The 18,380-nt window shown below is 43.5% G+C and overlaps 1 protein-coding gene across 1 annotated transcript; it reads right to left on the reverse strand.

Annotated features, from left to right (window-relative positions):
- Positions 1-4,040: 4,040 nt before the first annotated feature.
- On the reverse strand, positions 4,041-10,302 carry RASD2 (RASD family member 2). The gene is made up of 3 exons (XM_003202348.5): positions 10,164-10,302; positions 6,253-6,532; positions 4,041-4,721 (listed from the first exon to the last, which is right to left on the reverse strand). The coding sequence occupies exons 2-3, from the start codon at positions 6,521-6,523 to the stop codon at positions 4,192-4,194; spliced, it is 801 nt and encodes a 266-aa protein (XP_003202396.1). The 5' UTR covers positions 6,524-6,532; positions 10,164-10,302; the 3' UTR covers positions 4,041-4,191.
- Between the last annotated feature and the right edge of the window lie 8,078 nt (positions 10,303-18,380).

The raw sequence follows: 18,380 nt of genomic DNA on the forward strand, positions 1-18,380 counted from the left end.
TCACTCTGCCCTTTCCACCCTCAAATTATTCTTTTCTTAATTCACTGTGACCATTATTTCCTTCCTGATTTGTTCTGACCCTGTGGCTTAATTAGATTTTCCTAATTTTTTATAGTAGCTTCTATAATATGTTGAGTTGTAATTTCTTCAAGACAAGGACTTTTTCACTGTGTACAGCACTGTACAAAATTAATCTCAGCCCTGTCTTATTCCATGACTATGACTGATCTTAAGTCAGTTGCATGTCCCTGCTCCTTGCCCTGATAGAGGGTACACAAAAAAAAAAAAACAAGAAAAACCCACTGAGGCTTTGCTTCACTAATGCTAGGTTTATAGACTGCAATGCAGAACAAGGTAGGTCTTGAAATAAAGCAATTTAATTATGCTAGGTAAGCCCAATTAAGGGTGGATTGTCGATGAACAAACTTCTCTACATTCTTGCAGCATCTTTTCAGGACGGATCTCTTCCTCTAGGCTTGCCCTTAGTCCAGCACATTTAGTAACTTAGAATCATGGAATCCTAGAATCACAAAAGTTGGAAGGAACCTCTAAAAATCATCTAGTCCAATTCCCATGTAGTGTACAGAGTGCAGATACAGGTTACTCAGAGCTCCTCCATCCTGACCTTGGATGTGTTCAGGGATGGGGCATCCACCACCTCTCTGAGCAACCTGTGCCAGTTCCTCACCACCCTTATTGTAAGAAACTTGTTACTTATATCCAGTCTAAATCTCCCTGTTTTTAGTTTGAAACCATTTCTCCTTGTCCTATCACAATGACTTCTGAGAGATACATATCTCTTTCCAAGGGATAAGCAATATGCCATGTTTTGGGGGTCACAGTAAGCAGATTCCATGATCCCATGAGGAAAAAATCCCATGAGGAAAAAAGTTATCTCCTTTCATTGCCTCTGAGACTAGCTGTGAGTCTGCTCTCTGCTGCTTTCTGGTTCTCAGCCTCTGCATGTACTTAATAGAGCTCCCCATAGCAATAGCATCATGCCCTGTTCTGCCTTGAAGCCGGATATAAACTGCTGGCAGAGAGGAAACAGTTCACCTTTCCTCTGCCTCTCTTGCCTTGTGCCCTCTGTGCAGACAGGTAGCCTTGCTAACAGCCCCAACCCTTTTCACAGAACATAACGGCTGCTAACTGTGAATAAACAATTGAGACATTCTGTCTGTCTTAGGGGCTGTAAGCACTTCTAGAGTCCAAATAATATATGAATATTAATAGAATGACCGCAATGATATAATAAAAGCAAAGCAATAAATGTCCTTGGGAACATGATAATCTAACTTCAAAAGCAATTACCATCAGTAACAAAATGCAGAGAGAAATCTAGGATTACTTTAATAAGATTATCTGATTTTTCTCATTTGTTTCTGTCACTGCCTGTGATGCTGTTTCACCTTCTCTCTCCGTCAGTTTCACAGATGCTACTCACTCCAACCATTGGCAGGCCATGTTGGATGCTGAAGAGGAGTCTCGCTCTCTGTCCTATGAGATCCAGTCAGCTGCTACTGCTTGGTCTTTACCCTCCCCTACTGTTGTGCCCTGGCTGTCTCTATAAAGTTTTTCTGCACCCAGTGTCTTCCTACCCATGCCAGAAAAGAGGAATGGGAAGACATGGAAGAGTTAGAAAAGCTGGGGGTCTTTGTGAGGGTAGAAGTGCAGTAGGGAAAATAATTGTAAGGTCAATATTGTAAGGTAGGGACAGAGAGTTGATGATCATAAAGGCTCTTAAAAAACTCAGCTTTATTAAGCAGGACAAGGAGAGTTCAGTAATGCAGTGTATAGGCTATAGTCCAAGGAACTCTTTTCTAGCTTCCTGAAATCCTAATCAGTGCCCAGTGCTCATGCTCCATTTTCAACCCTCCACCCGTGTCCATGCGGCACATGCGTCCCAGAGCTTGATCACTGACACAACCAGTCATAGCCTTAGACAGAGGGTCTGTAAGGAGCTAGGCAAGTGCTCAGGGGGCTCAAGACTCATATAGCTGAGAGATGCAGATGGTGCGATGGAGAAACTGCTGAGAGAAACAGTGATGTTTCTGCAGAGACCTTGGTAAATCACACTAGGGATGAGCACACCAGCTCTGTGTATGGGAGACTGTTCTCCACTGCTGGAGGCAGCACTGGAAAGACTAGCTGTCTGCTTCTACTTGAGAGGATATCTGTACATATATATTGGTGTTGAGATAGACAGATAAGAAGGAAGGAAGGGAGAAAGAGAGGGAGAGATAGATAGATGTAGTTATAGATACAGTTCTGTTTCAGACAGACCACTTTTAAGGTCCTAGTCTCTGGAGGACAGAAAAAAACTCCTCCAGAATTTACTGGAGATCTCATCTGGGCTCTCAACTCATACCGCACTTGCTTAGTTGCACTTACACAAGAACAAAATAGGACCTTCCTTGTTCTTGGAGAAAGTAAAAATGGACTGGAACACAGCTAATAAATAAAACAGGTTTAATCATAAGTGGCATACATATTTATAGATGAGAGGGAGAAATGATTGGGAAGTTGCTGCCCTGGAAATGGGGTTAATAGAACAGTGTATTTTACCAGTCAATATACAGTACCTGTGAAGGGTGGAACTGATAAATGAATATGGGATTTTTTGTCCCAGCGGCTAATTTTCACGGTCAACCATAATTCCTAGTTTTCTGTCAAATTACAGAATGAACTAGCTTACAGCTCTGACCAGGACACAGCAAAGCAAATACAGCCAAGAACAGAGGAAGGTGAGGGAGAGACACAAGGTACCGAAGGCCACTCTGAGGTATATAAACCATATATATGCTCTGCTGTTGTGTACATTTTGGGGGCCACATTCTGCCCACAGTTATGCATGCACACCTCTTGTTTCAGTCGGTGAGAGTAGCAAGCGTACATCTAAGGGAATATATGTGGCTTTGATGGCAAAGAAAAGCAGATCAAACAACAAAACCAGAAACAGGACAGGGAGAGAGCTAAAGACAAAGAAGCCTGGATGGATTTGAGGAAGGGAAGATGTGAATGATGGCTGCAGATTTATCTAGCCAGCCAATTCAGCCCCGTTTGGACAGCCAGCATGAAGCTTCACTTCTGGAGGTCTTCTGTAGCACAAAGGTTTCCGTCAAGGTAACCTTTATCAGACAAGAGGAAAATTCATGAACAAAATGACTAGAGATACATTAACAAAATAAATCCAATGCAGCTGGTCCCAGATCAAAAGTCTATAATCAATCAGTTTCTACTGTTGGAGGAAAACCTAGTCCTGCCATGAAGTGGTCTAAGCCAACATGTGGTCAGTCTCAGCTGATACAGGCAGAGGGAAGGAACCATTGGTCTGGTGGCCAGCAAGGCAAAGGATGGCATTTGTACTGTGAAGTTTAGAGTTGGTGTGGCTGGTTTGAGAAACTATCACACCATGCTTCCAAAGAAGTCAAATGTATTGGCCTTTTGCAGAACAATTTCATTTTCAATCAATGTAAATATTACGTAGTTTTACAGATGGAAAACACCTTTCACTTCTAGAAAGTAAACACTGTTTTGATATCAAGCACATCTGCCATCTGATTTTTCTAAGAATCCACACAATAAAAAAAGCAAACCCCAAATAAAATCTATAATACAAAACAACATTCATGTCAATAACTGACCCAGCAAGCATAATATCAGGACCTTCTTGCAGGCCCTCTCAGAAGTGACTTAGAGCCTTGTGTTCGTATGCAGAGTCCACTCCCTTGGTAGGACTGCTGTTCTTTGAAATGAAAGTCCCATTTTTTTTTAACGGAGTGCTCCTCACATGCACATACACACACACATATAAAGACATAACCTCCTCTCTTAGCAAGTTCTGCACACTGGGTAACTGCTGATGCCTTCTGTGCATTTTTGACCTTTCTTTGTAAGGATGAGGTTGATTTTTCTTTACTTCTCAAGTCAGTTTTCTTTAGACAAAAAGGGGAATGAAGATGGACTACATTATAGAGAAATGCACACTCAGGCGTATGATTTTTCCTAGTTGCTTATGAGGTTGATGTTATTTACATTCGTTGACTCAGCAGAATCCGCAGGAAGAGTTACCCTTTTGCTGTGTAGGGTTTCCTCGATGAACCCAGTGAGCCCGTTCTGTGCTTCCACAGACCATTTTTCTTTAAGGCACTTCATGTGGATGATGACTTCAGCCAGAAGCACAAGCCCTCTTCACTGGATTGTGCATTTCTCCCTCTCCCTTGACTGACCTTCCCTGAGAACTTTCGATTTGATGTACTTCAGGTCACTGTTGACACTTGGCCGGCGAGCAAAGGGAGAGATCATGCCATAGGCATCCATGTCCTTCACTCGCCGCATCCGGAAGGATTTCTGCTGGAAAGTGTCCCCATACTGGATGGAGATTTTCCTGTGGAGAGCAGGGCTCATCTCATGAGGTAACTTGGCCATGCTGAAGAGAACATAGAACATCTCATCCACGTTGGTGTTCTTCTTAGCTGAAACTTCAAAGTAAGCACAGTTTTCATCACTGGACACAAGGTTCTCACCTTCATCTGAGCGCACTTTGCGGTAGATTTCACTGTGGTCATTTTTGTTGCCACAGATCACCATGGGGAGGTCAGCTGATTCCTTGGTCTTGTTCTTCAGGCAGGATTTGACCTCGAGGATCTGCTTCTGGAGTCTCTTGACCTCATCAAAGGATTCTCTGTTATCCAAGCTGAATACCAGGATGAAAACATCACCTGCAATTGAAAAAGGAAACTGTAAATGTTTAGAACAACCTGTGTTAGATAAGCTAATTTTCAGAAAACAATACATTTATTTGCTGTCCCCCCCCCATAGTTGTTCTTTTTTTTTTTTTTTTTCATGTGGTCCTTTTGAATCTCTTCATTCTGCTTTACTTTAGTTCCAGTTCTTCCAATCCAACTCCCCACTCATTTCTGTAGTGCAATTGCTTATGGCTTTGATGTTATTTCAGCCATATTTGAGTATATACCCACAGTTTGCACTGGACTTGCAAGTTATTGCCCATTTGTATTGTCCTTTGTAAACAAGTTTCTATCCAGCTTTGCTGCATCACTTTTCTTTTTCTTCATTTTGTCTGTATTGCTGTGTAAAACAGCTATTTTTATACCGGGAAAAGTGGAGAACTAGTATCCATTCAGCCTTGGCCTTTTGATTACGCAGTACAAGAAACACCTGAGTGAAAGATTTCCAGCTAGTCAGTCCCAAATGCCTAAATGAGGAATGAGTGCTTTCCCAATGTTCACTGCTCTGCTGCCATTTCATTTTCTCAAGAGAAATAGACCATGGAAAAAAAGAAATACATAAATGACACAGATCCCCTGGCATTTCCTTTTGACATTTTCTGACATACAATTCCTTTTGCAAAGGAATCATTGCCTGTTGAATGACAGTCATCTTGAAAGTGTGAAGAGATTTCATGGACAAAAGCTCACATCCACGTCCCAGAAACTGGCCCTAGGACCTCCCTGAATGCAGATGGTAGCCTGGTCTGATATGAATGTCATGTTTCAATGGTTATCTAGAAGGGAAGATAGCAGACCCAGAGAGTTGGTTTGTTGTGAGCTGTGGCCGAATATATATCTCCACTGTCACTTTTGCAGTTCAAGAACATATCTTAGTTCACAACAGGAACCGCTCGACAATGGGGATGTACAAAATGAGTCCACTATTTTCCCTCTTTAATTCATTTGATTAATTGTAGACTTAAGGAGAAAGGATAAAAGTAGAGTGATCTTTTTTACTGGTATATTAAATCAAGGGAATCAGGCTGGAACTTTTAAGAAAAAAAAAATCTTTGAGCTTTTCTCAGTTTGAATTCCCTGCCTGTGCATTTTGCATTTGCTTTTCACTGCTGGTGTCTTGTAATGACATGCCTGTTTTGTCCCTTGCTGCTCTTTATTGCCCACGAGATTTTATTCAACCATTCATTTGTGACCGCAGGAGAGGGAGGTGGTAGAGCAGGGGAGTAAACTAGGGGGAAATCTTAATTTCAGACCTTCACCCAGTGGACTTCTCCTCTGCGGCTAGTGCATTCCATACAGCATAGGAAGCATACATACCAGCCAGGAAACATCCCTCTGGAGAAGTGAATCTTGCAGTGAAATCCCACAGCCCATTTTGCTGTCTCCCAAATGCACCCGATCCCCAAGAAACACTCGTCTCCATGATACAATTTTCAAGCTACACTTTTTCATTATAATATTTTATCCATTGTTCCCTGTTTGCAAACTTTCTTCACTTTCTCACCTGTCAAGATAGAAAGCCTCCTCATAGCAGGGAAAGGGTGATTCCCTGAGGTGTCCAGGATGTCCAGCTGATACATATCTCCCCGGATATTGTAGACCTTGCGGTGAAAATCCTCAATGGTGGGAGTGTACTGGTCCTCAAACCGGCCATTGAGAAAGCGTGAGACTATGGAGCTTTTCCCCACCCTGGAGGCTCCCAGCACCACCATGCGGTACGAATTCTTGGCTGGCACATTCAGGGTGCAGTTTCCACTGGACATAGTTTTCATCATTGCTTGGGCCTGAAGGAGGGAACGACAAAGTTGAAGGTAAGAAACTGTGTGGAGGACAGAATAGGGATGTTCCATACCATGAGTTGGTCAAAGAGCGCTCCGGCATTTACACTGAAGATAGTATGGTTTTTAATTGTAATTTGCTATTTTGTTTAAGCATTAAGGGCTAATTTTATCGGCTGTGTTTGAACTTGGACACCAGGTTCCTTCCCACCATTTGCGTCACTTAGACATTACCAGATTTTTCAATTCTGGTTCTGTTTTAGATGCATAAACACAGAGGTCAGATTTCCCAATATACTGCGCCCACTGAGGTTACCATCACATTTCCTAATGTACTACATCCACTGCAGCTGTTGTCAGGACCTAGACCACTTCATTTGGTTGCCTAAATAGGAACAGCTCACAGCATTCATTTTCTGAGATCAACCAAAAGTCAGACAGAAGCCCAAATCACGTTTGACATCTGTGGAAGCTAGACATCTCAGTTATTTTAAATAGCTGGTCCCATATAGCCTACATTGCTGACGCGAGGAGTTCAAGACGCAAAATAGCACTGAGTAGTGATAAATTCTGTGCCTTCAGTGACCTTTCAGAAACCAGAATTTAATCTAGCTGCTTGGACTGATAGTGTGGAAACTCCCTACCAAGAAACTATCAGTGCTGCAATTATCACTGCCTTGCAGTATGACGGCTGACAATGGATAGAGTTGCAGTAATAAAGATTTCATAGGAGTTTCAATCTTTATACATACACAGATGTTGTGGGTGCCGCAGTCATTGAGTGTGCTAGTACAGGAGGAGAAAGGACAAAGGACAGCCATCTTAAATTACTATCTGACTAGATTTCCAACCCCTGTCAAGGAAAATGTGTCTCGAGACCTTGGAGATCATGTTTTGATGCTACTCAGATGCAGTAGCTTTGATGGGAAAATAAAAAAGAGGGTTGCACAGACATTTTACATGTGCTATTTCAAATACATTGTGTGCTGAAAGGAAAAATACAACCCCAGTGTGGGGAAAGCTAACATTAAAGCAAAGAAAGTACATTCTGGGCAGTTTATTTTGGTTACTAGGATCTTATTAAAGAATAATCAAGTTCCCACTGTGCCGTTTATTTAACTTAGGTATTGTTTACTTAATATTATAATTTGAGCACTTTATGTACACTGAAATATCATCTCTGGGTTAAGATCTGGATTCTTGTCTTTCCCTTGAGTGAATTTTATCTCCCAAGCGTTTATGCAGCTGACACTTATCTCAGTCAAGAGCTTAAAATCTTTGACTTTGTTTAACATGTGCAAAGCACCAAAGCACAAGTGAAGATACGGCCACTGCTAAATAAAGGAGTCTCTGGAATTCTAATCCAGAATCATTACAAGTGCTATAGCCCGAGGCAACAGCAAAACATGACTATTTATGATTATTGCCATCATTTGCTAGCAGCACATTCATCCCTATATAAAGCATAGAAGAAAATGCAGCACTTTCCTTGAAGTGTCGTATGGTCTAAATTACACACAGAGGTCAGGGCTGAACAATATTAGAGGCAGACAGTAATGTCAGATTATAACTTTGGATGTAAACACACACACACAGTTATGGTGCTGCTGAAGTGACAACAAGGAGCACACCTGTTATGGATTGGATTGCTTTGTTTAGAATAGGACCCATCTCCAGCACCGCAGAAACACCAAATTTAATCTGAAACAACACTTCCACGTGCAGTGTCTCTATCCTACATGGCCAGTCCAGTGTTGTCAGGCATCCATAAGCCAGACAAATGTCAACAGAACAGTATGGGATACTTCCTTTCACTCTCTCAGGCTATATTTAGCTGACAGAGAAAGGCAGGGAGATAGATTTTATGAGAAAAAACACCAGTTTCTCTACAGGCTGTGCTCAGTGCTTAGAAATGAGTCAGCTCCTTGGACCAGGAGGGACTGGTATAGTTGCACTCCTGGCTGACTCCTACTATGTGTACTGTTTTCTGACAGGTAACCACTGAGCTGCTGGCCATCAGAAACCCCCATCAGGTATCAAGGGAGCTGGATGTGTTACCGTGCTTCTTGGACAGCTGGTTTTGCACCCCAAGGGCAAGAGGTGCTTCTGTCTTCCTCCTTGACATGGACTCCATTGTCTTAGACCTCAGTTAATTTGTGAGCATGGTGGGTGATGAGTTGACTGTAGGACCAGAGGTCTTTTCCAACCTCAGTGGTTCTAAGATTCTAATGCCACAGGACCCAAAACACCTTGGAGAAGGAATTGACACTCTGGCACCTTTGGCCACTAAATCATGATGCCTCCCACCTCCATCAAAGACAAAATCCTATCTGCAGGCGTGTGCGTTTCAGGACGCTTTGCCCCAAGGATGCACATGCACTGAGAAGGAAGGGAGGTAAGATTTTAATGTATTAAATAGTCACTCTATACTGTCCTCATTCTGCCTGTCCAGGCATTCAGTTAAGAGGTCTCCTATGTTTTTCTGACTGCTTTTCATTTCACATGGAATCTAACGGTGCTTTTCAGCACTTTGATTCCTGGAGTTTCTATTCATCTCATCACCTCTGCTGCAAATCTGACTCAGAGCATGCCATTGAGCTGGGAGCTTATGTTTTTTTTGTGTGTGTGTGCTCTCTCCTTATCCCCCCACTTCAGCTTTTCTCCAGTTCAGCACAGTCTTCCTTCTTTCCTCCTCAAAAAAGGAAAGAAACTTCAGCCCTCACTCCCAGCACAGGCACTCATACATTGAAAAAGATTAAAGACAGAGGAAAAGAACTAGAAAGGAGCCACATGCTCATGTACTAAATAAAGCAAAATCAATCAGAAGAAAATGAGGAGGCAAACAACCTCCAGCTGGCTTTAATCTACATCTTTTCCTTCCAGTTTATTAAATGCTTAAGCATAGATTAATTCTCAGTGGTACCTTTTTCTTTATGCACTGTCTCCATGGCAGAAACTTTGCATTAGTATTTTATAGTGGTAAAGGGATTTCAGAATGCCAGAGAAATACAGGTAGTGAGTATTATCTCCAGTCAATAAAGGGAAAGGCTTGTGTGCCCATAGAGAAATGAAACAGCTGTCCAAAATCAGCATCAAGCCTCGTTTCATTGGACTCCCCGCATCCTCTACCTGCTGACCCCCGCTGCCTGTTCTGTAGGTGCATATCAGAGCAAATGACAATGCACCTGATTTTCCTCACTCCGAAAAGCACTTGTCTGAATTCCTCTGTGGTGCTGCCAGGTTTAGTCCTGAGCACCTGGAGAGAACTACTTAAGAAAGACATTCCTCATTCAACCTGCCAGCAGCTTTTCCACCCAAGCTCCCCAGCTCCTATCAGAAAATGCAGTGACATCTGCTTATCCTCCCTACTGCTCCCCATCCACGAGCACATTCCCAGAGCACCCTTCTTGCACTCCACTGTCTTTATCTACAGTTTGTTGCTTCCGTTTGCCATCCAAACGTACTTCAGTGCATCCAGCTGAAAATAACATAGGCAGATATACAAACTGCATCATGCGCAACAGACCTGGCACCTGTTAGTCACCACTAGTACCCCTCAGTTCCCATGCACACTCAAATCACTCCTTTGGGATGTTTGTCTCCCACTGCCATCCCAAACTCCACACTGCTCTCTTACCTCTCTCTCCTCCGAGGAGCAGCCTTGGGTCTGGGCGTTGTCTGATGAAATCGGTAATTTTAATCAGAAGCAGCTATGCTGTAGAAGGCTGTTGTTCTGTGGATCCCACGTTGCTTGCCTGGGGCTCAGCTCTTCACCAGTATTTCCTGGGAACTTAGCAGGACTGGGAGGGACTGCAGGGCTCCAGAGGACGTCCCCCCATGGAAGGCAATTACTAGATCAGGGCTAAAGAAGGGTCTCCGGACCAGCAGCAGCTTTTCTCTTTAGTGAGATGAGCTCTTCTGCTCCCAGCCTCAAGTGAGGAGGAGAGGCAGAGTCTCCTCTGGGCAGCTCTGCTGGGGTACCTTGAGCAACACCTAGTCCTGCAGAGCTGGGGGTTCATGCACTCTATGCCACCTCAGTCCCTATGGGAAAAAATCACTGAGGGCATGGAAGTTATCTACGGCAAGCCTAAGCTTCCCCAGGTCTCTCCTTGCACACAACCCTCTCCCCACAAGCTTCTTTTCTTCTGACCTGGGATTGGTATTGTGCTATTCTCTTTCCAGGACAGAAGGGGCTTTCCTTTACGTTTGCCAATTAAGTTTTTCTCCTTCTCTCCCTGCCTTTCTCTCCGTGGCTCTCACAACTACCGGCAAATTGCAGATTTCCCTTCTGTAGGACTCAGATAATTGGCTCAACTCCTCCCTTGAAGTCGGTGTCAGACACAGGGGAAGGAGGGGTGCTGAGGGGGTGGGATTTTGAGCCTGTTGAAAAATCTTTTATTTTTTTCCTTCTGAATAGAAAGTTCATATGCATCCCAGACTGCACATTCCTTTTCTTCCCACCAGAAACCTGTACGTATGCATGTGTGGGGAGCCAGTTAGTGGATGCGTGTGAGAGACAGAGACTTCACTTTGCCAGCTGCAAATTCAGAAGCTGTTTCTAAAGACTGCTTCTATACTTCAGCACTGATATTTTCTGCAAGGCAGAAGTGGACTGACTCATTTCCCAAGTAGGGGCTTTCTGTCCAGAATTCCCGTAACTCTTTTGCCGTATGGAATACAGTCTCCCTTTCCCTCACCCTCAGTGTCACTGTCTTGGGATTGATGGTTGGTCTGATTAAGAAATAAGGGTGATGTTAATTCATTAATATTTAAATAAGCTAAACAAGCATCGTGGGGAGGCAGACAAATCAGAGTAACAAAGGAAAATTAGAGTGAATTCAGGCAGTTTGCTTTGCCCTTGTTAAAGAAGTATGTTTGCAATTTATTTCATCATTTGCTAACTGTGCTTTTCTCCTTTTTGAGCTGAAGTAGTAATAGTTTAGATCATAATGTCTATTATAAAAGATGAAAAAAAATCATTTAAAAAAGAGTTAAAATGAAGTATTTCAGCATTGCCTACTTACGACTTCTAATCAGATAGAAGAAGAAGAACACAGATTTTCAAGATACTTCGACAATTAAAAAAAACAAAAACAAACAAACAAAAAAACAAATAGAAGGGAGGTATGATTTCTCAAATCCAAATATACTTGTAGTTTCGAGTCTCTCAACCTTTTCTCTCACTTTCTCTTTGAGCAAATGTACTATTCTTTGAAGAAAATAATCGTCCAACTTCATCATCTGTTTCCTCTCAAGAATCCCCACAAGAATTTGTGCTGTTTTGGTGGAATTCCACAGGTTCTTTTCTTTTGGGAAGCAGCAGCTCCTTGTACAGGCAGCTTCAAATTTGGGAAGGAAGAGCACAGCTTGGCACAGAACCACCAAAACATTGCTGGCTTCTTTCAGGAGCCAGTTAACTGCTAATGGGTCATGATCTGAACTCAGCTCTTTTTAGACCACAACACCTCTGTCAACTCGAATCTTTTCTCTTTGGTACAAAGTTGATGAGCATTTTTAGAGCTCAGATAGAAATAAGATACGATGCTTTTTGCTCCTAAGCCATTGGTTCAGATCAAACCTTCACCGAAAGGTGTCATCTTTGATGACTTGTCTGCAATCTGTGTAGCTTAGATCCAAACTAAGTGGCCAGCATGCTGGTGTTGATGCCACAGGAAGAATTGCTGCTGACAAAATTAACATAAAATTCAAGTTCTATACTGCTACAGAGAATATACTCCTCTTTCATGTCTATAGTTTGCAAGAACCTGAGTTCTTTGCAAAAAAAAAAAAAAAAAAAGTGTAGAGAAATGTAGTCATTGCAGAGACCATCTCATCAGCCTGGAATCTCAGCCTACTCAAGATCTTTGTAAACCAAATGCAAAACTCTTGCCTAGCTACCTTCACCAAGCCACCAAGCCCGGACTCCCACTCAGTTGTCTTCTCCAGCATTTAAGCTAGCCATTCCATTTCCTTTAAGTACATCAAAATAGGATGGGAACATTCTCGGCTAGGCACCTTGGCATTATTTGGTCTCTCAGCAGATAGCTAGTAAGAAGTTACTTTTAAAGAAAGCCTTCAAAAGACAGCTGCTGACTATGAGTCTTCAGAGGCTCACAGATATTGCTGTGGCTATGTTGTTGAGTATTTTTTTCCTTTTTTTTTTTTCCTTTTTTTTATTTTTTTCTGAGTGTGCTCAGCAGTTAACAAAAGGCCAAGACTTCCCTTGTGGCTCAAGTATCGCTGCTTTTCCCATGGCTTCTTGGTGTACCTTGTGGAGAAATAATGTTAATTCTGAGTACTTGCCCACTGGAGAAGCAGGGATGGCAGTACCTCTCTGCTTCCAGGGCTGAAAAGGGAATAAGTAAATCAGAGTGTTAAAGCTATGGCCATAAGAAGAGAAAAAGATCCCCATCTCAGCAGTTTTCTCTGGTCAATCAGAGACCATCAATCTTTCTTAGAGCTTGTGACTATTTACTGATATAAAAGTCAGACATACAATGAAATATGCTCCAAAGGCATTTATTCCTCCTACTCCTACTGTATGAAGAAATCCAAGCTGAGCTTCTTATGTGGCTAATGCAGTCTCAGAGCATTGCAGGCTGTGGCTGCAAGAACCACCATGACTACCAGGGGCTATGCCCGCCTGCTTGGTGCACTCACCAGCATCAGCATTTGGGCAGTGCACACTCGTGGAGCAGAGGTGTCACCATCTGGAGCCATCCCTTCTGCAGCTCCCGATGCTGGCTGGAGATGCAGACTGATACGATGGGCTGCTGCAGCAGGACCAGTCTGTTTCTCTCCACCTTAAGAAAAACGACAGAAGTGACAATCACATGCTGTTCAGTTCTGGTCAGAATTAGTTCAAGACAAAAGATGTTCCACGGCTTTTGTCTCCTCTTCAAAAGCATATGCAACAGAGATTAAATATTTAAACCAGCTATTCTCTCTCTCTTCCCATTCATTTTCACTCCCCTCATTATTCAGTAAAGCAGGCTCATTTTTCCACCCCCTCACCTTCCCTCCTTCCCTCCCACATTTATTTCTCCTTCGTGGTGCCCCTCCCTTCAGGCAATGCTGGGAAGTTAGTGTTCAGGAGCCACTCAGCTGCAGGTAGGTATTATGCTCTGAACAGCACATAGATGGGCAAACACAATGCTTCCCCTGAATTACTTGTACTCCCTGGGCATCTAAACTCCTCCAGAGGTATTATGGTGTGCAGGAAAATAAGTGATGATCATCAGCTGTGAGAGCAGTAGCATTTGGGGAGAATACGGGTAGAGAAGGCACACATTTGAGAAGATGGTGATCTGGCTTGTCTTATTGTTCCCTTAAAAAGGCAACTGTCCACATTTCTTTATGAATCTGTAATTTCTCAGCGTCCCAGGGTGTGAGATGGGTTAATAATATTTACTGAGATCTCTGCAAAATGGAAAAGCATTACTTTGGATGTGAAGAGCATCCAGATCACTTCTTATTTGCTGCATTTGCTATGAATCATTTTTAAATTATATTTTAATGAAATACTATGGAAAAAGGATTGCATTTCTAGGCTCTCTCTTTCCTTTTGCCACTAAGGGCACAGTGCATCTGGATTTACTCACCAGATATGCACGCACCCTTTCATTTTCATCCCATTGTTGAAAACTTTTTAAAACTTTCCCCATCTCTGGAAAATTGGTAGGAATCAAGATTAAGGCTAAAAAAAAACCCTCCAAAAACCATCAGTAAAAGTGTATTCAATAATATTTCAGGGAAGAACATGAGAAAAAATAATGATTCACAGAATCATTAAGCTTGTAAAGACCTCTAGGATCATTTATTCCAACTAGCAGCCCATCCCCACTATGCCCACTGACCATGTCCTCAGTGCCACATCCACACGGTTCTGGAACATCTCCAGACGGAAGGGACAGTGACTCCACCACCTCCCTGGGCAGCCTGTGCCACTCAGCACCACTCTTTCTGAGAATAATTTTTTCCTAATACCCAACTTTAACCTCCCCTGGTGCAACTTTAGGCCATTCCCTCTCATTCTATCACTGCTACCTGGGAGCAGAGGCTGACCCCCACCTTGCTACAACCTTGTTTTGGGTCACTGTAGAGCGCCACAAGGTCTCCCCTGAGCTCCTCTTCTCTAGACTGAACAATCCCACTTCCCTCAGCTGCTCCCCATCAGGCTTGTGCTCCAGACCCCTCACTAGCTTTGTTGCCCTTCTTTGGATAAGTGGATAACAATTCATTCCTGTACACTGAGTGAGTACTTAAGGGGGTTGTTATTTGGTCTCCCAATCCTTACTGGAGGAAAAGCCACCAAATCATGTCCTACCCATGCAGAAGGAGAAGTGATGCACTCACCTGACAGTGACTGTACTGACACTGCAGGAAGGAGTAGGCATAGGGAGAAATCATGATGTTCAGTCCCCATTCAGGACCCATCTCACTAGCTGCTCCTGGCCCAGTGATAACGGCATGGATGGCAGTGAGCCCATGCTTGTCTCTTCTGGTGTATGATGCTGAGAGGAAGGGTTCATTCAGCATGCCCCCAAGGCTCTCCTTTAGATGGCACCATCCAGGTTCTTCCAGAAGAGAGAGAGAAAGGATGCTGTTGGGGCCATTTCTATAGCTGCTGCTATTTGGCACCGCAGGATGTGCCCTTATTTCCTCCCTTTCACTATCCTGACTCATTTACCAGGGCTGATGATTGTCTCTCAAACATTTTTACCTGTGATGGGAAATGAACAACTAAGGAGGGCAGAAGAGAAGGAGGACTTGAGGAAGATGAAAAGAGAAAAGCCTTGCAAAAGTCTTCACAGAAAAATCTCTGATCAAAAGCACAGTAAAGACTCATTAAATGCAGGTAAAAACAAAGATATAATGGATAGCTTAGAAGTAAGAGGCAATGCATGAAAAATGCATGAAATGGAGACAGACTGATGAGCTTGAGCCCACCGTAGCACACGCTCTGCTAACCGTGACCAGTTGTTCTATTTTGGTCTCCATTTGGGGAGAAGAGGGGAAACGCTGAGCTTGCTCTCTGTGACAGCGATAGGGCCTGAGGGCACAGCATGGAGCTGTGTCAGGGGAAGATCAGGCTGGAGGTTAGGATGAGGTTCTTCACCAGAGGGTGGTGGGCATGGAACAGGCTGCCCAGGGCAGTGAGCACAGCCCCGAGATACCAGAGTTCATCTGGTCAACGCACTCAGACATATAGTCTGACTTTTGAGTGGTTTTGTGTAGAGCCAAGATTTGGACTTGATGGTCCTTATCTTCCACTGCAGCTGTGCAGTATGAAGAGACCTTCTTCAGTCACCTTCTCTGATGCTGCATGTTGGTACTGGCTGTACATCTCTGTGACTCTGGGCACATTTTGTTTGGCTCTGAGCTTCACTGGCTCCTTCCAGAAGAACAGCTGCCGCCTGCTGATGGTCAGTATGGATGCTGTGTCCTCAGCATGGGGTTGATTGTTGCTGTGCCCTCCTCTATAGCAGACCAGTCTTATGCTAGAGCTTGTGTGAGTACAGTGCTTTTTCTTTTTTTCTGTTGCTCGGTTCTTTTTTTTTTTTTACTGCTCCTTTCATTAAGAAAAGGGAAAAAAAAAAAAAAAAAAGGAAGTTTGGGGGATTGAAAAATGTCTTATTCCTTTGATCCAAGAAATATTATACGCCTTTATTTATAATCAAAGGGAGTCAGTGAATGAGAATAATTCCAGAGTAAAGAACAGGTGAGAATGACAGATCATTTTTTATATTTCTTTTTGTTCTTGTTCAGTTTTTCCCTCTCAGAGGACTGCAATCATGTACTCAAGATCCGGAATGAAATCCATTATAATAATAATGATGGTAATACTGTGTACTCTTAGTGTAACTACTGCTAATATCTCCACACGCACTGCAACTCCTAGAAAGGAGCCGGAGCACAAATATTTCAGCAGTTTTGTAGAATCATAGAGTCATAGAATCATTTGAGCTGGAAGGGACCGTTAAAGGCCAGTCAATTCCCCTGCAACAAGCAGGGACAGGTTAGAGATGGGAAAACCAAATGTGGATGCAGGTTTTTAAGTGATGAGTCTCAGTTGACTCAGGAGAGTGAACACCTCCAGATGTGAGCTCCCTCTGCCCACACTCGAAACTATCTGGAAACTGAGCAACTATCGTTGAGGAGTTGTTGAGCCTGAGCTAATCAGCTCTGTGGCTGTTGGCCTGCTCGGGGCATGAGCAGAATAAGTTGTATCTGTCTGCAAAGGGCCATGCAAATAGCAGCCTCCAGGCAGCAGGGCTGGAAATAGAGTCCTCATCTCCTCCTCTGTGCAGGGCACCAGCTGGATGGCCAAGAGGTGTGTATATAGCAAGCACTGGCTGTGGAATACCAAAACCTCCCAGGGAAGTAAAGCTAATAATGGATGCATTGATAACCTCGTCCGTGTCCTTGGAGGGAACCCGCACGCAAAGCCACTTTGGCTTTCAAAAGGTTGTGTTGCCTGCTGCAAGCTTGCCACGAATGTATGTCAGACCCTCAACAGCTCGAGGCAGCCTGAAAAGCTGCAAGATTAAAACAAACTAGAAAAGAGGAAAAAAACCCTCGGGGTACTGCAAGGTCAGGTTTTTCTCTGCAACAGCAGAGACCGGCATCTCAGTTTTTAAGTAAAAAATCAGAACTCAGACTGAACTTCTGTATTTTCATGGGGGTGCTTAGGCTGGGGCAATGCCCTGCAGCAGATGCAGCACCAACCTAGCTTTGCTGCAAGCACTCTTGCCATGCTGTACAAACTTAGAACCCTGCTTTCAGTGGTGTAAAAAGCTATCATTTTGACATGGAAGTCTATCACAATTGTACTCTGGTTCAAATGACTAAGCTAGCTGCTGAGGCATAGGAAATAAGGCCCAAGGCATTTTCTGTGTGTTTGTTCTGGCTGAAGGCTCAGAGGACGTGTACAGAAGTATAAATTTGCCCATTACCTTCTCCACGACTCTGTGTGCTCTCAGACCTCCTCTGTCCAGAGGAGCTTGTTCCTCCTCAGCTAATCTCACAACAATCCAATTAGCAAGAAAACTTTCTGCCTTCAGCGCCAGATGAGACGGCCACATTATTAAAGGCTCCCATTGGCTCTGACCTGCGCTTTGCTTCAAAGCAGAGGGCAACTACATCCGTGAAATGAACAGAAGGGACAAATTTAATTAGTGCCAAACTCACCCATCAGGATTCCCACTCCTGATAGTGGCGGAGTGCAGAGAAAAGGAGCTCTGATTTATGTGGCAGGTCAAACAAAGGCAGGGAAAGGAAGAGGATAACCACAAGAATTTGTTCACTGCTGGAAATCTCTGCTAATTGGGATAGGATGCAAAAACTCAGAGCTGCTTCCTCTGCCATGCAGCTCCATGCGGTACAAACCTAAGCTACCTCGCCTTTATGTTCTGTCTTGAGGATTTGACCCTTTTATCATGCAGAAAAACTCTGTACAGTGCTCTTTATAAGGGAGGGGGCAGGGGAAGAAACATAAGGAGTTTGATTTTTTTTTCATTTTTGCGTTTGAAGTCAGTTTACATAAGTGCCCCAAAATAGCAATTCCTTCTTCTTGTTGTCTCTGAGAGACACTTTATGCTATTTTAATGCGGCAGAAAGGAAACCAGGCACACGGATTCATGCCATGCTTGCAATTCCTCTGTTGAGTGACAGCACAGGCTCAAGGGTGCTGGTGCAGATTGAAAACCAGTTCAGCAGCCTAGGTGACAGACTGGGAGGATGTTGTAGAACTGCTGCTGGTCTGCAATGCCTCATCAGAGGCACAAGGGAGATGGGGATGCACAATTCCCAGGCCCTAGAGCCTATCCCACTAATGGGTATGGCATCTGGACCA

Source organism: Meleagris gallopavo, chromosome 1, assembly GCF_905368555.1.
Source record: "Meleagris gallopavo chromosome 1, MGAL_WU_HG_1.1, whole genome shotgun sequence".
NCBI classification, from domain to species: Eukaryota; Metazoa; Chordata; class Aves; order Galliformes; family Phasianidae; genus Meleagris; species Meleagris gallopavo.